Below are 19,495 nucleotides of genomic sequence, written 5' to 3' on the forward strand. Positions count from 1 at the left end.
TTGTGAATCCTACAGCACACCATTTCTAACTCACTTTACCAGGAAAGGATTTATAATTGTTGCTTTTGATAATTTTGATTTTGAAGACAGTTCTTCTTTGTCTGGAACATCCAGCACACATGATAGTGACATGGTGCTTTTTCAAGTCTGTACCGATGAAGTAGCTGCTGGAAAACATGATGTGTCAGCTGTAGGCATAAACAAATGCAATTGCAAACTTATAACCCAACCTTCCTCGCCAACGTGTGAAAAATCAATACAAGCCATCAACATGTCCCAGTTACCAGAAAATTTCAAAGTGGCTGAGGACATGGATCTTCTTCTACCTAATGCTGCAGTCCGCAAAGCTGATTTAACTGAATTATAATGATATGCATTTTCATTATTGGAATAAATATACTCATTATTTTTAATCTAAAGGAGACCGTTATTATTAATGGTTCTATCAATGATCAATGAACATAAAGAAGGAAATTGGTTCATTGTATTCTGAGGGATTTGATGATTAGTGGTTGCAGAGGTGAAATTTGTTTTTTTTGTTGGTCTTTCTACCCTGTCCCTTTTTGCTTTAAAAGGGTGACTCTCTGACTTTTTCAGACTACCACCAAATGCAACCTGCAAAACACCGGTTGTGGAATTTACACCATTTCCCCACACGAACAATCTTAAGGCATTAGAGGCTCCTCTAGGGAAAGAGCTGCACTTCACAAATGACGTCATCATTAGTCGTTTGCATCCACATTACCTGAACTCCTTTCAGTCCACACAGAAAGTAGTTGTGCCACAGAGGTTTAGTCTTGTCAATCTGGATATTATCAGCACTTGCACTGAAATCCCTGCAACGGAATGAACAGAACAAACATGAGGAGTATGTTATTCCAACACCTGGCACACTCCCTGCTGAAGCTGTTCAGTTTCAGGACTTGATACAAAATACAGACCAGGGAAGAAGAAATCGTACAACCAGCCTCATATTTTCAATGTAAGAGATCTATTTAAATCTTGGAAAGTGTTAAATACAATATGAAATGCTTGCATTATTGCTCCCATCTCCAAATAAACTGCTAATGTAAGTGATCTGCTGCCACGTTCCACTCCAGAAAAATATTTTATTCTCAAATGTTCAGATCGCAATAGCTTGCAGAGGGAGATGCCTCGCTCTTCCAAAGAGATACCACAGCCCTCAACAGCTGCCAGCTGAGGAGAGATATGGCATGATCACCACTTAAAACGAAGAAGAACAGATATGAGGTTTGCTCCTTTGGAAGTGCTGACAAATCGATAGATAACGAAAAGTAAGACGCAGTGTTGGTATGCAATGTATAAACTGACAGCAATGATAGGAAAAAAATAGTTTGATTTTCCTGCCGTATGGACATAATTAAGCTTGCAGCGACACCTAGTGGACCATGTACTAAAACTAAAAGAGCTAAGTTGAAAAGCACTCCAATAAAAAAGCCCAACATCCTACATATTGCACTGTAAAAAAAAATGTGAAATTGTTTATTCAAATCATTGTTCTAGCCACCGATTCATGACAAATAAAAGCTGGCATCCAACTGGACGTTTAAAATGTTTAACAGTAACTTCTTTAAGCTATAAACAACCACTGTAAAAATCAATAGGTCTGGTTTGTAGCGTAAAAATGCTTCTTCCTGGAATGAATCATTCAATCAATCAATCAGAATTTGTATGGTGCGGCTGATCACCCGTGAGGGTATCCAGGCACCGCAAACACTGCTTTCGTGGGGGGCTGTGAATTTATTGCTGATCGTCTTGCTCCTGAAGTTGAATATGTGGGCACTCATGACAGGGGTCCGTGGGTGGAGTTCTTGATGGCTGTGGTGTCTTGCGTGGTGAGCTGGTCCCAGGAGGTGAGCAGGTGGTCATGTTTTCTATTCGTGGAGGTGAAATGGCTGAGGATGTCGACAGTGGTGGGAGGGGTTCGATGTTTCTGTAGATGCTGGCGATCTGGTTGTGGAATAAGTCTGCCACAGTGGCACAGAGTTCCTGGGAAGAGGTAATGATCTTTTTCGGTGACTGAAGAGCTGAACAACTCTCTGATGTTGAAAAGTTCTTTGCTGTGGTTAGAACTTGCTTTGATGCGGTCAGCCAGGGCACTTCTTTTCATCTTTTTCATAAGCTAGTGGTATTAGTTAAGGAATGTGTTGAATGAGGTTAGGTCTGTGGGCTCCATGCTAGTGCACCACTTCTTTCGAGTTGTTTGCAGTTGTTTTTCATGGTTCTTAGTTCCGTGGTGCACCAGCTGTCGTGCTTGGGATCCTCCTGGGCTTGTTGGGTTTAATAGGGGTGACTGTCGGTGCAGTTGGTGATCCAGGTGGAGGAGCTATTGTCAGCATGTTCTAGGTTGGTTGAGGTGCGTGTGTAGGAGGTGTTGAGGATGTTGGTCCATTGGCTCTCTGAGACTTTGGTACAGTTGCAGTGTGAAGAGCTGGGCAGCTTGAGAGATGTGCTGGGGGATCCCAAGATGATAAAGTGGAAGGTGGCATGGTCTGTCCAGGTGGGCTCAGTGACATAGCTATACTTGATGCTGTGGCTGGCCCTTAAGATGGGGTCTAGTATGTGTCCTGTGTTGTTTGTGGGGTTGGTGACCAGTTGGGTGAGGCTGACATTGTTCATGCTCTCAAAAGGTTAGTGTGTTGGTATTGTTGAGGTAAAAATATATGTTGCCATAGAAAATGTAGTGTTTGGAGTCAATGGCGAGCAAAGCAATGAGTTCGGGAATAGCATCGCAGAAACTGGGTAGAGGTCCTGGAGGTCTGAAGGCGAAGATGTCTATGATGGTGGTTTTGACATTGGTTCGGAGTTGGAAGTTGAGGTGTTCCATGAATGGGTTGACGTTGTCTGCTTTGGTGGTGCAGTGATGGTTTCCTTGTGGATGATGGAGATTTCACCTCCATTTTTGTTGATGCGGTTTCGGTGTGCTATCTTGTAGCCAGCGGGCATAGCTGTGGTGATTTAGGGCGTAGATGCGGGTTGAGCCAGGTCTCGGTGAGGAAGATGACGTCAGGTGTGAGGGATGTGATGTGATGGTGTCCCAAATCTTGGTGGCATGCTTGCAGAGAGATCGTGCATTGAGCAAGAGTCAGTAAAGAGATGGTCTGGTGGAGGAATGGTAGGCGTGGTTGAGTTTGCTGTGTGTGCTGGCGCTCCAGTGCTGCAGGAGAAGAGGCAGTGCCGGCAGGTGAAAGGTCCTACCCTGGATCAGGGAGCAGTGAAACAGTATTTTTCTTTTTGCAGCATCCCGTGTACTGGGCTCCAAGCTTGGTTTCAGAGTACTTACAGGTAGTTGGAGAGCTACAGTTTCTGGCATTAGGCGCGGTCCAGGTGCAGGTGGGCTCATGCAGGCTTGCTTATGGCACACCTTGGTGCGCCGGCGCTGCAGCCTTCATAAGTAGTTCCTGGGAGACGGTGGGCGGGGCAGGCAAGAGGCAGAAGTGGGATGGGCAAAGCAGGAAAAATAGCAGGAAAAAGCAAGCAGACGGCGGGTAGAAGCAGCAAAAATACAGGCACAGCAAACAGTTACAGTAATAGTCGATCAAAATAACACAGGAGAAAAACAGGCAACAGAAAAACAGGCATATGAGGGTCTAAAAGTACCAATAACAGAGACACAGTGGCAACAAAAGTAATATGGGAGAACAGAAAGCAAGAAATACAAAGTAGATATTGGCTATGCAGGGGAGACAATTTTAGCGGGAAGCGAATGCACAAAGGAACAAAACGCTGGGAAGCGAAGGGTGGGACCGCAGCAGCGCGGGGCAGCTGGCACAAGGAGTTGGATGTGTGCATGTGCATGGGGTTAAGTGGCTGGAAGAATTAGTGACTAGGAGAAAGAATAAATGGTTTGAAATATGGTTAGATGATGAGTGCAAGGATGAGTACATGAATAAACTGATTTGTATATAAGTGCATGGGTGGATGGATTGTTTGAAGGACTGGCAAGTAAGTGCATTTCTTTATTTATAAAAATTATAATTTTATTATGCACTAAATCGTCTTTCATTTTCTTCAGCACACAAAACATGAGGATCAAGGCAGAAAATATGACTTGCAGAAGGGAAGGCAAAGGAAGGTTACAATGGAGCTCTTTAGAAAACACACCTAAAATAGCTTTGTTTTTATAAGTTCATTAAATCGCATAAGATTTGGTTCAGATCGCAGGTCAGGGGTGCAAGGGGGGGGGGCAGAAGTGGGGCATTGTACTGCCAAGGAGTTGCTTGTGTGAGTTGAGTTTTCTCTTTCTTGAAAGAGAATTGGTTAACCTAATTTGCCTTCGCTGAACACATTTTTCTAGAAAGGCCATGGTATGTTGTCTGTTTTTGCTAGTATTTGGGCCTTAGCCCCAGTTGCCTTGCACATAAGTGAACTGAATAGTATAGGGGTTGTGATGAAAGAATGTCAGGCAGGCAGTCATTCATTTGAGTCGGTGGTGGTCATTAGTACTCATTTTTGGGTACAAGTACATGACATTTTCACCATCAAACATTAACCAGAACCAGAAAAAAGAAGAAAAAAAGTAGTAATAGAAAATGGGATAACAGGGACAGAGGAAGAAGGCAGGGATGAAAATGAGCAAGATAAAGAGGAAGGAAGTGGAGGCTGGTGGAAGAAAGAGGCGTGAAGTTAAATCAAGACTAGGCCAGTGTTGGTATTCAGCAAAGCCTGTAGTAGCAGCGCTGGCAATGAGTACCCAAGAGCTTTTTTGGGCTTTTGCAATTATTTTTTAAAATTAAGCATTGTAGACTGGATTTTCCATTCACCCGATTAGACAAGCTTCCCTTAACAACCCTTAAGCTCTTTTTATCCTCTTTATCAGCGCTCAGAACTAGCTGAAATTAACACACAGCAATCTGTACAACTCTCTCATAAAGAAAATCTCTAATTTTCCAAAAGTGGGCAGAAGTGTTTGGTATTCTCTCAGCCTCCTAGTTCTTTTTCAACTTGCTTTCTGTTGCAAGGCGTATTTGTTGATCTCTTTCTCTGTGGTTAGGTTAGGTATGTGAAGGATATGTTTTCCTTTGTTTTGTATGTTTGGGGTTTGCTTTGCTGGGATTATGCAAGAGTAGCGTTTGATATATTGAGAGTTTGGTTTGTTTTCTCCTCTGATGCAATTGTGGAGGCGAGCAATGTGCTTGTTGGTCAGGCAGGCCATTGTTTTCGGGTTAATTGTCCTGTTTGTTTTCCTACAAATGTGTGCTTTTGTAATGGGAAGACATAAATGATGTTTGTAAATTCTATGGGGGATTTAGTTACTGTTAGACCTGTCATACTTAGGGTGGTCTTCCCCCAACTTTTTTCCTACTTATCTCCACTTTTTGATGTATCTTTTTGTTGGCCTTAGGACTCAGAGCACTGATAACCCGTGCTAAAGTGCATGTGCTTCTCCCCTAAACATGGTTGCATTGGTTATACCTTGTTGGCATATTTAGCTTACCTGTAAAGTCCCTTGTAAAGTGGTATACCATACACCCAGGGCCTGAAATATAAATGCTACTAGTGGGCCTGCAGCACTGGTTGTGCCACTCACACAAGTAGCCTTTCAAACTTTTCTCAGGCCTGCCATTGCATGGCCTTGGTGTGCTGTTTACTGCCACTTTGACTTGGCATTTAAAACCATGTGACAAGCCTCAAACTCCCCTTTTATCACACATATGTCAACACTAAGGTAGGTCCTAACTGACCCTAAGGGCAGGGTGCTGTGTAATGTCCTGGCAGTGAAAAACAGCTAAACTCGTCTTTCACTGCTTTGAGACCTATTGCTCTCATAGGCTAGCGTATGGGATTCCTTAAAACACTTTTAAAGCTATAATTCCGGATCAGAAATGAGTAACTACATTATTTTTTATATATATTGAACTGTGGTGCTAAATCCTGCTTAGTGGTAAAGTTGGATTTGGCATTACCATTTTAGAAATGCCACTTTTATAAAGTGGAAATTTCTCTGTTTCTAACTTTGCTCTGTGTGCCTGCAATCTTATTCCAATAAACGTCTGGGCTAGGTGACAGCTAGACTTTGCGCATTCCCTCTAGGCAGCCACAAACACAGGAAGGGCTGGGTATGACAGAGGACTCATCTGCATTCTGATAGCCTTCCTGGGCAGGAAGGGGGAGAGGTGGCTCACACTTACATCTGAATAGGCTGTGTCCTGTCCTCACACAAAGGGCTGATTACCCGCCACATATAGGCTGGCAGACAGGACTGTGTTGAAAGGGATCCTTGTGCACTTCACAGAGTTCTTTTGAAGTCACACCCTACATCAAAGGCACTTTTGGGTATCAGTACTGGGACCCTGACTCTACCAAATCAGTACACTGCTGGACCTGAGAGGAACTCTGCTGGAGAAAATGAACAAAATCCAGAGCACTACACAAGTATTGTATTTTGGTCTGTCAATGTAGCAGATCCGACATTTAATTTTAAGAAAATCCAAAGTTTGACATGCAAGTCAGATTTAGATGGAAAAGAACAGCCGACAAGTGTTTTTACAAGGCTGTCAATTTGAACGACATTCGTCACATATATTAAAGTACATACTTCAGAGAAAGATTGTTTTAATAACATTATTATCCTATTTTTACAAGAACATCAGATGCTAAAACCCCAAAAAGTGCAAGGAAAGACACACCGAAACATGCTCAGGAAGGTTCTTTCCACATGCGGATACATCTGCTGTGCTGTAAGGATTGCCACTTTGCTGTGACTGACTGTCTGAGGAACTGCTTCTCTGCTTTGCTGAGCTGCCCTGCTGATCTCTGCCCTGCTAAGGACAAGAACTGGACCCATCTCACTTGAACTCAGAGTGACTCAAAGGGCTTGCTGGCTTGCCTCCTTTTTAGGACTCGCACGTAGAGCTGCAGTGTGCAGCACTGCGTGCGCAGCGAGAGACCTCATGTAGGGGCTTCTGAAAGCTGACCACATGCTTGTGCTTGTGCTTTTGTTTTTGTCAGCTGGTATTGGCTTTTGCGTGCGTCTTTGTGAAAAAGGCAGCACTCCACTGGTGAAAGGCGTGTGCATGTCCCAGCCTCTTCAGAAAAGTAAATGCCGATTTCCCAGTGGTATCTGTTACGCGCAGCAGTGGCACAGACAACAGGCTCCCTCGCCCGCGCTCCTCTGTGGTGCACGCGCACCACTGGTTTAGATTCCTGCCCCCGCTCCTCTGAGGTGCGCGCGTACCACTGGTTTGTAGCAGAGTACGACAGTCCTACAGGTCCGGGAAGACGAATCTAGCTGTTAACATAAAAAGCACAAAGCTCTGTGCAGGCTCAAAGCATTGTGTTGGCTAGTGATCTCTGCCTGCGTCGATACTGTGCTCTAAAAAACATCAATCTTTAAAAATAATTTATTGTTAAGTTGCCTCCTTCATTTCTATGCCCCCTCCCCGATAACACTGAACGTGCTCAATGCCAATGTTCTTAACCTGTGAGCTCAGTGGCACCACTTTTACAAGTGTCTATAACATGCCACCTTCCTGCAAACAATATATTGTGTGCTGTCTGCGAAACATGTGCTGCCCTTGAGCTAAAATGCCCCTTGTGCTGCCTTGGTCAAGCTTCATCTTTCTCGAGACTCCCCTGATTAGGGCGTGTGCGGAATGAAACCCGGGGCCACCATGAAACGGACCGTCCTACTTCAGTGGCTGCAGTGCCTGCTGCGTGCCCCCACACGCTCGGGCTGGTGGCTTCGGGAGGCCTGCCTGTAGGCGTGGGCTGGCAGCTGTCTCAGGTTGCCCATCCAGGTGCTGCTGTGCTGCACAGACCAAGGTGTCTCCATGGGAACACGTGGGGCCTGGGAGCACCGAGAGGGGAGGGGGAGGAGAATACTGGCAGCGATTCAGCTCACTGTAAATGTCACACAGTTCTCATGCAAGCTCATTGCAGGGTCCAATCCTAGCTCTACAGTTATTTTTTTTATTTAAAAGATGACCAGCCGCCCTCAATATTTACTATTTCAAAGCAAACTATATTTGATTGACTGAGGTGGAGAGCTAAGGTGCCTTACAGGTGAAAAGAAACACAGAAGCCCAACGCAGGGTACATCAATCCCAAGATGACAGGCCGAGTGGACCAACTGAGCCTCACACCTGTGACCCGTGCAGTGGACGAAGTAGTTTGTAGCACTATCTTTGTTTAATAACACTAAATAAGATTTAATCACTAGCCCCCGAGTTACAACCTCGTATGTCCATCAACAGCCATGCACTGGGCAACGCCTCAATGGAACATGCTCCTGAGCTTTGCAGCAACGCACACTCCAGGCAAAGTATCCATGTGGTGAATGGACAGTAGGGTGTGATGTCGGTACCTAGAAACCCTTGTATATAAAGATATACAAATGCATTTGGTTAGTTAAATCGCTTATTTTCAATTGCACTCTACAGTGCCCATTACTTGTGTGTTTTTAGCTATATTTACTGACTACCAGCTTTTACTATTTTTTCAATTTTAGATCAATAAAAAAACAAAGTACATTTTACATTTAAACTGACAAAAATAACACCATCGGCAATTAACCTGTTGCAGATATCTCTTTAAAACTGCACATAGTAAGAATATTCCAATAAAAATGACAAAACACAAAAATAAAGAAATCTGGACATAGCTCCGTTCATAATATATTATTATAACGCCGTTGTTTTAAAAACAAATGCAATAGAGATTATAATAGGAATATCAGAAATGAATTGGGTTATTTGTGGGCCTTTTTAAGGTTTCGTGATATTTCCATTCTATCCATCATGTGTTTTTTAATAATCACTGTTCATTGAGCTGCATAAGGATACAGGGAAGTTGAGTTGCTCCTTTAAGGTCACACGCTTGGATCACAGCAGGTTTATTCAGCCTTTCATCCTTCAAAGGTTAATTAAAAAAAGTGAGAATTTGGGATCGACAAAATTGGATCCCAAGCCAGCGCAGTTCGATCACAACACTCTGCACAGCTCAACAACAGCACAATGCATTTGCTTAACAGAGTTAGACAACGATGCGGTACCCCCTTTGGGCAGCTCGAAAACAACACAGTAGTCTCTCAATGTCAAAAAAGGCTCTATCCAAGGTATTTCTGCATTATTCACAACTGGGTGTTGCTAATCAGCAAAAACAATGTTCACAAGGAACTCATTTATCTGGTTAATACTGTTTCTGCAAGAGTTTTTATGACTTGCGAGAATGTCATGGTAACGGACGAGCTGCGTGACCTCCGCACGCATACGAAGTGTGATCACGGCTTCACGATGTAGAGTCGGGTTGGCGGTCTAGCTTCGGTGGCCAGAAGCGGACGTCGCCACAGTCACGGCGCGTCCGGTTTGACACGCTTAACAGTCGGCGGTTGCCGCTGCTTCGGCGCTTTGGATTAACGCTGGTGCCACAATCGGACGGGACGAAGAGACGGCACACTTCCTCCTGCAGGTAGCTGGTCCTTCTTTGCTGTGTCGGAGCCCTAGCGTGACTCGTGCTGGAGTGCTGTTCTTTGCTTGTACAGTTCCAGACGAAGTGTGGCTGCTCTAAGCATTTTGCACACACGAGACTGCCAGTACCTGCAGGCATTCCCCTGGCCTGTCGGTCCTCATAGAAGCCTTGTTTCTTAGTTCCTCAGACACCTACGCACAAGTGTTTGTTAGGTTGTGTACTTTTTTGTTCTTCTTTATTATTTGCGCAGGAGCTCTGGTTTTCGAATTTGATCTTTACGCGCAGGAGCGCTGGTACTTTGTTTTGGGCTACATCAACACTGGAGCATTTCCATGTGCACTCCCAGGTGCACTGAAGAACTTACTGTTTCCTGGTACAAGCACAGGAAAGCTTATTCTTTGCTTTCCTTTAATGATGATTTCCTTGGTATCACATACGAGGTAACCATACTGCCCTGTTGGTGTTTAGTAGTCCTTAGGGCAGAAGGGGGTTGGTGTGCATCAGAGGTAATAGCTGTTCTCCTAGTCTTCCATTACAGACAGAGTTTCTTGAGGGATTTCAGGGACGTAGTGAGGCCCTAAGTTTGGGTTACAGGAAGGCCTCTTTTTTCCATCTCTGGCTTCTACCCCCGGTCCCATCTCCATCCTGGTCAGTATACACACATCTACTAGGATAAGGTGGGAGATGGTGGAGGTGGTTCATGTCGCCTCTGCGAGATCGCCTCACAAGTATAAGGTAAGACTTGTGGGACTCCGACAGAATCCAAAGCCCCTGTAGTCTATCTTGCCCGGGCGACATGAGCGACCCCAAGATCACCCTACTGGACATAGCAGCCATTCTTGCCAACATGCAGGCTGAAAGCCACAGCATACGTCAGGACATCACAGCCTTGCAAACTCAGGTTGCAGGCGGTGGAACGGGGCCTTGAAGTCAGTTTCCTTCTACAAGATTAAGATAGGAAGGGTTATTGAGACCTCCCTTGTTCCAACCCAGTGGTTTTGCCGCAGCTCCCGCTCAGGAACCCCACCAAACAGGTGGTAGCACCTCACATAATACAGCTGGCTCCACCTGAACACTTTTATGGTGACAGCACCAAATCTATTATCTTCCTTCATCAATGTCATCTACACTTTATAGCTCAAGGTCGCTTTTCCAGATGACGCATCCAAGGTCGTTCTTTATCCTTTCCTATATGGGCGGCGATGCCTCCCAGTGGTCCCTTGTGGAGATTGACGATCCCATGTTGTACAACCTCCCGGTCTTCAAGGAAACCATGTGACAGATGTTCGCCCGCCACACCTTTGTGCAGGCCGCAGACAACAAACTACTCGGCTTGAAACAGGGTAACACAGACTTGCTGCATTATATCACCACCTACAATAGATTGGTGATTGAGGCTCACTGGCCTGAGTCCAAGAAAGTGTCTGTATTCTACAGGGGCTTGCGTGACGAACTGAAGGATCTACTTCCTCAAATACCAGATCCCCCGGACGACATAGGCCCATTCATCGATTTAGTGGTGAAACTGAACTACAGAATAAAGGAACATAAGACAGAAAGAAACAGAGGTGGGGATTCCCGGTTCCTGACGCACAATGAAAAACCTACTAATGATTCAGTTCCATCCCCTGACATTCCAGAGCCAATGTAGATAGGAGGCACTCGTGGGCCTCTTACCAAAGAAGAACGGGAGAAAAGGAGGAGAAGACAGAATCTGTGTTTTTATTGTGGCAAAAGTGGGCACTCTTGTCAGGGAATGCCCAGTGAAACCAACCCGAGGTTAGAAACCCTTAGTTCGTCCTGTCCCCAAGGGAGACTGGTCGGGAAACGGGGAAACCCAGTAGGCTTTTGGGGTCCGGCTACTGGGTTCTTGGTCTGCTAAGACACCAACTTTAACAGGGATTCTGCGCAAACACAGAACTGTGCACAGAGACTTAGGACCTCAGTGAATTAGGATGTGCCAAAACTCACCTTAGTACCCAAAATCCCCTACCAGATTAGCAATCAGCGTCACATTAGCTCCTATAGCAAAGAAACCAATGATAAGACAACCTAGAACATGCGACCTAGAACCATCTCAGGAGTGGTGGGAAGTGAGAACACTCTTTTGTTATACGTTCATACCAATCCACAACGGGAGTAAAATAGAGACACAGGAAGGTTAAAATGTTTATTTTACCGCAGTATTTTAATCAACATCAGCATACATATGGATAAAAATAATACGGACAGCATGGTTACAATTTCATAAAATACAAAAAGGAGGAATCATGTTACAATGATAGTGCAAACAGGTGATAAAAGCGCCTATTTAAAACACCCTCCCTATCTAGGAACTATGTATTATAAAACTATAGAAGGTCTCTGGAGTTATCTTAGGGGGACACCATTTACCTGTCCGCTCAGTAAGTGTAAATTACATCAGGATTGGTTAGTCTCTCTGCATGCCTAGAATCTTCCAAGTGTGTGCAATTCTGGCAAAGTGTGCTCTGATAAAGGCGCCAGAATCCTACTCGGCTTGCAGCTGCCAAATTGTTGTGTCTAGAATGTGTTACACGGACAAGCCAATAAACAGGCTCGCGTTATGAGAACCTTGGCGGCTTAGCACTCACTGTACAGACTGGGGATACAATGTATGTCTAGAGATGTCGAAAAACCACTCTTTTCCCATGTATAGACCTTCATCCAAGTCAAGTCAGCAAAAACAGCTAAGCAGTGTCGTGTGCAAAAGTAGCAAAAGGGAAAAATGGCGTTTAAACTTCGAATAAGCAATGATAACTTAACATACACGCAAAAGAGGCCCATAAAACATACAACACCACCCCCATGTTCGGGGAACACACAGCACTCAGGGCAAACATGCTAGAACGCAGAGTTCAAGTTCAAGGAGGACGGAACCAAGCTCAGAAAGATAGTCGATTTAGAAATTTTAGGAGTGAAAATCCAAAATACATTCAAATCAGTGGGAAAACACCTCAGCCTTGCAAGGAAAAAGCTAGATAAAAACAAAAAATATTCACGAGTCTAGCACGTGTATATGAAGTAAAAAAAGAATCAATACTTCAGCCCAACAACGTGTAAGCACCAAAGATTGCAACTACTTCCAACAAGAAGTCGTCGTTCTTATCCATGAACATTTCAGCCATCCAATTAAGCAAAGGGAAAGAACATACATGTTCCTCGATTGCCGGAGCCTCTAGCATCAAAGGACAACTCTGGCTTACTTCAAGATAACTGCGATACAGAAAGCCATTGGCCATAGTCCAAACATTCCAATTGCCTAAAACCCTATGTGCCGCTGTGCAGGCCATAATCCCAGTACCAGAACAGTCTATTTCATGAGCAACTAAGGGACTCAGTCAATCAGTCAGTCAAAACACTTTATTCGATTACTTAAAATCATAAAAGACAATATAAAGCATTCATATCAATGTATACAATCAATCAATACTTACAATCATTATACAAAAACAATTTTAAATCAGATAAAAATCAGATAAAAGTCAGGCAGGGTTATTCTATACAATTGATCTTTTGGTATTAATCCGTGCGGCAGCCACCAAAAAGCTAGCAACAGAAAAAATGACTCGGGTACTGCTTAGCATCTGGAGAAAGGTAAGAGCGGGCCTAACTTGTAAGAAACCAGCCTCTCTAAGAATTGGCAATAAAAACATTTTCTGAGTCTCCGCGTAGTAATCACAAAACATAACAAAATGCATCGTGTCTTGTGTGGAAAAATTATCACAACTACAAGGGTTGCTGTTTTCAAGTTTACACCAAATGGGGAAAACACCAAGGGAGAAATGAATTAGATTGAAACGAAATCTAGTTAGAAGCTGGCGATGGAAAGATCTAGTAACAATTTTTAAGTATGGCTTAAGTGAAGGTGAAGTTAACAATACATAGTTAGCTTTTACACATGGTTTCTTTAACTCCAACTCCTCATGTTTTAATGACATCATAGTAAAAAAAATTTCTTTGTCCAGCTTATGTCCTCCTTAGTAATAGAGGCCGGAGAGGTGTAAATCTCGGGACGCCCTAGTTTTGTAAACATTGCTTTGATGTACATTAACCAGGGCACCCTGCTGGCCTTATCCAAGGAAAGACAGTCACCTATAATCTGGTGGTTCAATGCAATTTCTTGATTCAACCATGTCTCTATCCAACATGTCAGTGGGGCAACTTTCAGCTGATCTGTAACATAGCCCAGTCCCAATTCCGTGTGCAATGAGAATGTAGGGGTAGATAGGAGTACTGCCAAAAGGGATCTTAGGAATTTGTTTTCCGCCACTTGGATGTTCTCATGGGATGTGTACCCCCATAACGAGGCCCATACGTGGCTATAGCCAGGCATTTAGCTTTGTAAACGTTCAAGAGTGCCTCCATCGGTCTTGCCCCCAACCGCTTTGCAAAGCCCATAAGTGCTGCAGTAGACCTAGCTACAGTGTTACTTTTTATATTCTGTTGAGGTCCCCAGGTACCTTTTTTTTATAGAAGAGTACCCCAAGATAAGTAAAAACAGGCACCTTGGTTACCTCAGCACCATTACAAAAAAAGGGACGTAGCTTTAAGCTCCTGGGACGTTTACCAGCCACCATAACATGTGACTTTTTGCTATTGACCTTCAAATCCAAAGATCCCATAAAATCCCCGAAGGAATCCAACAACCTCTGGAGACCAAGGCCAGTACGGGACAATAAAACGGCATCATGTGCGTATAGGAGAACCGGGATTACCGAATCTCCTACACGCGGTACGTCCAGAGAGGCCCCCTCTAAGGATTTTTCCAATGCATTAATATATAAGGTAAAAAGGAGGGGGGCCAGGATACAACCCTGCCTTACTCCTCGCCTTGAGCTAAAGTGACTGGTGCATCTACCATCCTGTGTAACCCTGACTGACGCTAAAAGACCCTGATGTAGGACAGCTAAAAAATTAACCAAGGGTGGGTCAATGCCTATATTCAACAAATTTGTCCAGAGTTTTTCCCGGTTAACCAGATCAAAGGCCGAAGAGAGGTCCATGAAACCCATATAGAGGGACCTCTCTTTGGCCAATGTATATTTGTTTATCAGGAGATGTAGGTTCAGGCATTGATCCAATGTGCTTCTCTTCTCCCTGAAGCCATATTGAATATTGGAGAGGACCCCTCTGTCATCTAGCCAATCTCTCAGTTTATATAAAATGAGTCTGCCCAAGATTCTTACAGCAGAGTCTATCAAAGAGATTGGTCTATAGCAACAGGGGTCCCCTCTCTGCCACTTCTTAAAGACTGGAATTATAATTGAGGTGGCCCAAAAAGACGGAAACCCATTTTTATTAGAGGCATTGTAGACATTGGTAAGAATCTTTGCCCAGAAATTAGAGAAGGTACTATATAAGTCTGCAGGAACGCCATCCGGGCCTTTATTTTTAGACATTTCTTTTATTGCTCTTTTTACCTCATCCACTTCAAATGTTAGAGGGGGTGATGACTGCTTGAACACATTAACATTTTCTACGGAGGCACGGCCCACACTACCATAAATCTCACCAAAATGTGAGAGCCATTGTTCATCTGGGAGAACACAATCCAAAACTGAGTTCTCTAGCCCCGAAAAAAAAGGATGGTTGATAGTTGCCCAAAACTTACTACTGTCCCGTAGAACATCCGTTGATAAAAGATTGTTCCACGCCTCATCCTTGATCTCTTGCTTACGGTTAGTAATGGCCATTTTAGATATTTTCCTCACCCTAGAGACAGAGTCCCTATCTCTAGGTCTCTCCTTCAAGGCTAGAAGAAGAGCACCATGGGCTTTGGTACAACTGGTATCAAACCATCTTTGTAACCGATAAGGCCTTGCTTTGCGTTGATCCTTTAATTCATTTGCAATCTGAGCACATATGGAGACGTAGGCATCAATAATTTCCCCGCTAGAAGCAGTGCTATCTAAACATGAGGCCAGGTTTGCCTCAGCCTTAATAAAAAGATCCTCACAGAAGGCTTCAGGGACCACCCTGTCCCATTTTAGCCTTCTACCCTGATCCTTTGTGGTTATATCACTCGTCTCCACACACTCCCTAACCCTTGAGTCAATAGCATCACCCATAACCAACTCCAGAATAACCGGGTTATGGTCACTGAACAGAGAGGGCACTACTTTGTAGGAAGAGACCCTAGTTATCACACCAGAGGATAAGAAAATATAATCAATGACAGTTCCAGGGTCTTTACCTTTATATGTGGGGACCCTCTCCTCCCCCTCGCTAATAAGTGCCTCAAAAAGGTTCATGATATCTAGGAGGTCCTCCAGGGCCTCACCTTGCCTACTGTGTTCAAAGTGTGGGACCACAGTGCCTGGGGGCCCTTGGTGATTATCTAAAACACAGTCCCATCTACAGGGGTGAATATTAAAATCGCCCATAATAATAATATCGAATAAAGTGTTATGTTTTGACTTATAATCTGCTAATATGCCGTCCAGGGAGCCTAAATGTTGATTAATTAACTCGCTCTCACTGGCATTATAAAAATTAATTAATAAAATATTAGGCAGATTTGGGATGAACCACTCAAGAATTAAAATGTTACTCGAGCCTGACTCCAGTATTTTCAGGGAACCTTTCCGTTTTAATGAAATAAGGAGGATTAAACCACTTTTTGATCTGCCCCCTAGCCCCGGAATTGCTGGGACAACGGAACTTGTAAAACCATCCATGCTAAAACACTTGTATCCCACATTTCCTGGAGGGCAATGATGTGGTATTGTTTTATAAAGTCCAGCCAGATGTGATCACTTCTCTTTTGTCTAATACCTGCCACATTCCAGCTTAGGAGTTTACATGTTATTACATTAGTTGACACCATGGGTTGATCATTCAGATGTAAAACTGGGACATGTAGTCAGTCATTGTCCTCCAGATTTGCTAGCAGGGAAAAATGGTTTAACAGGGCTACATCAGTGTCTCGTTCTAAAAAATTACCAGTAGGTTGTGGAAGAACAGATACAGTTCTCTCCACTCTCGGTGGAGACCCTCGTGCAGGTTTACGCTGGGGTACATCATAAATGTATTTGGAACCACATGATGTACTCATCTGGGTAAGCAATAATGGTTGTATGGCATGAGATTTTATATGTGCAACTACTGGGGGATAGAAATAACCCAGTGGTATTGGTCTGAGTCCAGGGTTTCCTATCGCTGAAGCATCCCAGAACAATCTATCAGCCACATTACTCCTGTTGAAATTGACTACCACACAGTTCCCCTCAATACTTTTAGTACAGCGCCCAACCCAACCCACCCGTCTAGCCATGATACTAGGGGAGATATCTAGACCACCGCTACTAAGTTGGTTACACCAGTTTCTAGACTTCCTAAGGTGGTCTTGGGTAGTTTCAACCGCACCATCATCTAGGGGGGGGACCCCTGTGAGTACAGCCACCAAAGGGGCAGCTTCTGGGAGAGATCCAGGGTAATACCACATGAATTTGTAGGTCTGTTATTACCAAAAGGGGTTCTAGCGGGCATCTCGCTACCTATATCAATGATTCCTACCCCTTGGAATTCTCTACGGGGTAAGTTACCATTTGCTAAATGCAACGTATTACCAGTTGCCCCCGATCTCCCAGTATATGGTGTACTAATAAGACTGTCATGGGTTAATTTAGTACTACCGTGTTGACCCTTCTTAGCCTTAGAGTTAGGGATATAATCCTCCTGGGACTCTCTCACCAGAACTTTCTGCCCTCTAAACTCTTTAATAAATTGGTCAATATATTCAATTTTTTTTAACAAATCCGCAACACAGGTATTAAAAGAGTACACAATGTCCTTGGCTATGCCAACAAGCACTGGCTCCAGCCGAGAAGTAAACATTTCTTCCACTAGTTCAGCCAATTGTTCAGGAATACTTAAGTCAGTACCTTTTGTCACAACTGCAGATTTTGTTTGTTTAGAAGACTTCTTTGGTCGTCTGCGTTTCCCCGAGTTGTATTGAAACAAAGGGGCTGATGTTTTTCCTCCGTTGCGACAATCTATGCCCTTACTTAATGCTGAGCCACTTATAATCTCGACCACAGGCGTAGGATGAGTGATCACAACTACCGGCTCCAAGGGAACATTAGGCACGGGCATAACTGGCATAATATCAGACTCAACACGTGCTATAGGGGGGAGGTCCAGACCCAGTTCCTTCTCAGCATTTGCAATCTCCTTGCTTAAAACCCCCACTGCCGACGTTAGATATGAGATAATGGATTCAGACTTTCTCGGCACCTTTTCCTTTTTGCCCTCCAGTTCCCCATTACTCAGCTGCTTTCGCTTACCCATTTGTGTAGATTAGAGGGGTGGCCCGGCCCGTCCTCCTTCGGCCTCCGACGGCCTGCCCTTTGCCCGGGCTTAGCCAGGCGCCACCCACGCGCGAGGCGGAATTGGGGCGTTGGTTATATCCTCGCTGGTATCCTGGGGGAGGGGCTGCCGCTCCGCTGCTCGCGGCGTCCCCCGCTCTCCCTCCACATGCCAAGTGCCTCGCAAGTTCGAAGTGTCTCCCGCGGAGCGGGAGGCGCGAGTTGTTTAAATGGGTCCCGGTGTCCAGGGGGATGGGCTGCCGCTCCGCTGTTCGCGGCGTCCCCCGCTCTCCCTCCACACGCCAAGTGCCTCGCAAGTTCGAAGTGTCTCCCGCGGAGCGGGAGGCGTGAGTTGTTTAAATGGGTCCCGGTGTCCTAGGGGAGGGGCTGACGCTTCGCTGCTCGCGGCGTCCCCCGCTCTCCCTCCACACGCCAAGTGCCTCGCAAGTTCGAAGCGTCTCCTGCGGAGCAGGAGTTGTTTAAATAGGTCCCGGTGTCCTGAGGGAGGGGCTTCCGCTCCACTGCTCATGGCGTCCCCTGCTCTCCCTCCACACGCCAAGTGCCTCGCAAGTTCGAAGCGTCTCCCACGGAGCGGAAGGCGTGAGTTGTTTAAATGGGTCCCGGTGTCCTAGGGGAGGGGCTGACACTCCGCTGCTCGCGGCGTCCCCCGCTCTCCCTCCACACGCCAAGTGCCTCACAAGTTCGAAGCGTCTCCCGCGGAGCGGGAGGCGCGAGTTGTTTAAATGGGTCCCGGTGTCCTGAGGGAGGGGCTGACGCTCCGCTGCTCGCGGCGTCCCCCGCTCTCCCTCCACACGCCAAGTGCCTCGCAAGTTCGAAGCGTCTTGGCTTCCCGCTTTTCTTAAGTCCCGAGACTCCACTAAGACTAAGGGACTCATTAGTAGATCAAAATCCAGATCAGGAGACACCGTGTTGCAGAGACACAAATGGGTCCCGGTGTCCTAGGGGAGGGGCTGATGTTCCGCTGCTCGCGGCGTCCCCCGCTCTCCCTCCACACGCCCAGTGCCTCGCAAGTTCGAAGCTTCTCCCGCGGAGCGGGAGGCGCGAGTTGTTTAAATGGGTCCCGGTGTCCTGGGGGATGGGGTGCCGCTCCGCTGCTCGCAGCGTCCCCCGCTCTCCCTCCACACGCCAAGTGCCTCGCAAGTTCGAAGTGTCTCCCGCGGAGCGGGAGGCGCGTGTTGTTTAAATGGGTCCCGGTGTCCTGGGGGAGGGGGTGACGCTCCGCTGCTCGCGGCGTTCCCCGCTCTCCCTCCACACGCCAAGTGCATCGCAAGTTCGAAGCGTCTCCCGCAGAGCGGGAGGCGCGAGTTGTTTAAATGGGTCCCGGTGTCCTGAGGGAGGGGCTTCCGCTCCGCTGCTCGCGGCGTCCCCTGCTCTCCCTCCACACGCCAAGTGCCTCGCACGTTCGAAGCGTCTCACGCGGAGCGGAAGGAGCGAGTTGTTTAAATGGGTCCCGGTGTCATAGGGGAGGGGCTGACGCTCCGCTGCTCACGGCGTCTCCCGCTCTCCCTCCACACGCCAAGTGCCTCGCAAGTTCGAAGCGTCTCCCGCGGAGCGGGAGGCGCGAGTTGTTTAAATGGGTCCCGGTGTCCTGAGGGAGGGGCTGACGCTCCGCTGCTCGCGGCGTCCCCCGCTCTCCCTCCACATGCCAAGTGCCTCACAAGTTCGAAGCATCTCCCGCGGAGTGGGAGGCGCGAGTTGTTTAAATGGGTCCCGGTGCC

At 45.9% G+C, this 19,495-nt stretch overlaps 1 protein-coding gene across 6 annotated transcripts in view; it reads right to left on the minus strand.

The window, feature by feature from the left end:
• Nucleotides 1-19,495, minus strand: part of GALK2 (galactokinase 2) — a 1,491,044-nt gene that overhangs the window by 1,082,772 nt on the left and 388,777 nt on the right. For all 6 annotated transcript variants that reach the window (XR_013609829.1, XM_078684791.1, XM_078684790.1 and 3 more), the window contains one exon: nucleotides 746-836. Coding sequence is in view for 5 of the 6 variants with exons in the window: in XM_078684791.1 (XP_078540917.1) it covers nucleotides 746-836 (91 nt within the window). In the remaining variant the exon portion in view is untranslated. The remainder of the gene's footprint in view (nucleotides 1-745; nucleotides 837-19,495) is intronic.

This window comes from Lissotriton helveticus, chromosome 3_2 (assembly GCF_964261635.1).
Source record: "Lissotriton helveticus chromosome 3_2, aLisHel1.1, whole genome shotgun sequence".
In the NCBI taxonomy this organism is placed as follows: domain Eukaryota; kingdom Metazoa; phylum Chordata; class Amphibia; order Caudata; family Salamandridae; genus Lissotriton; species Lissotriton helveticus.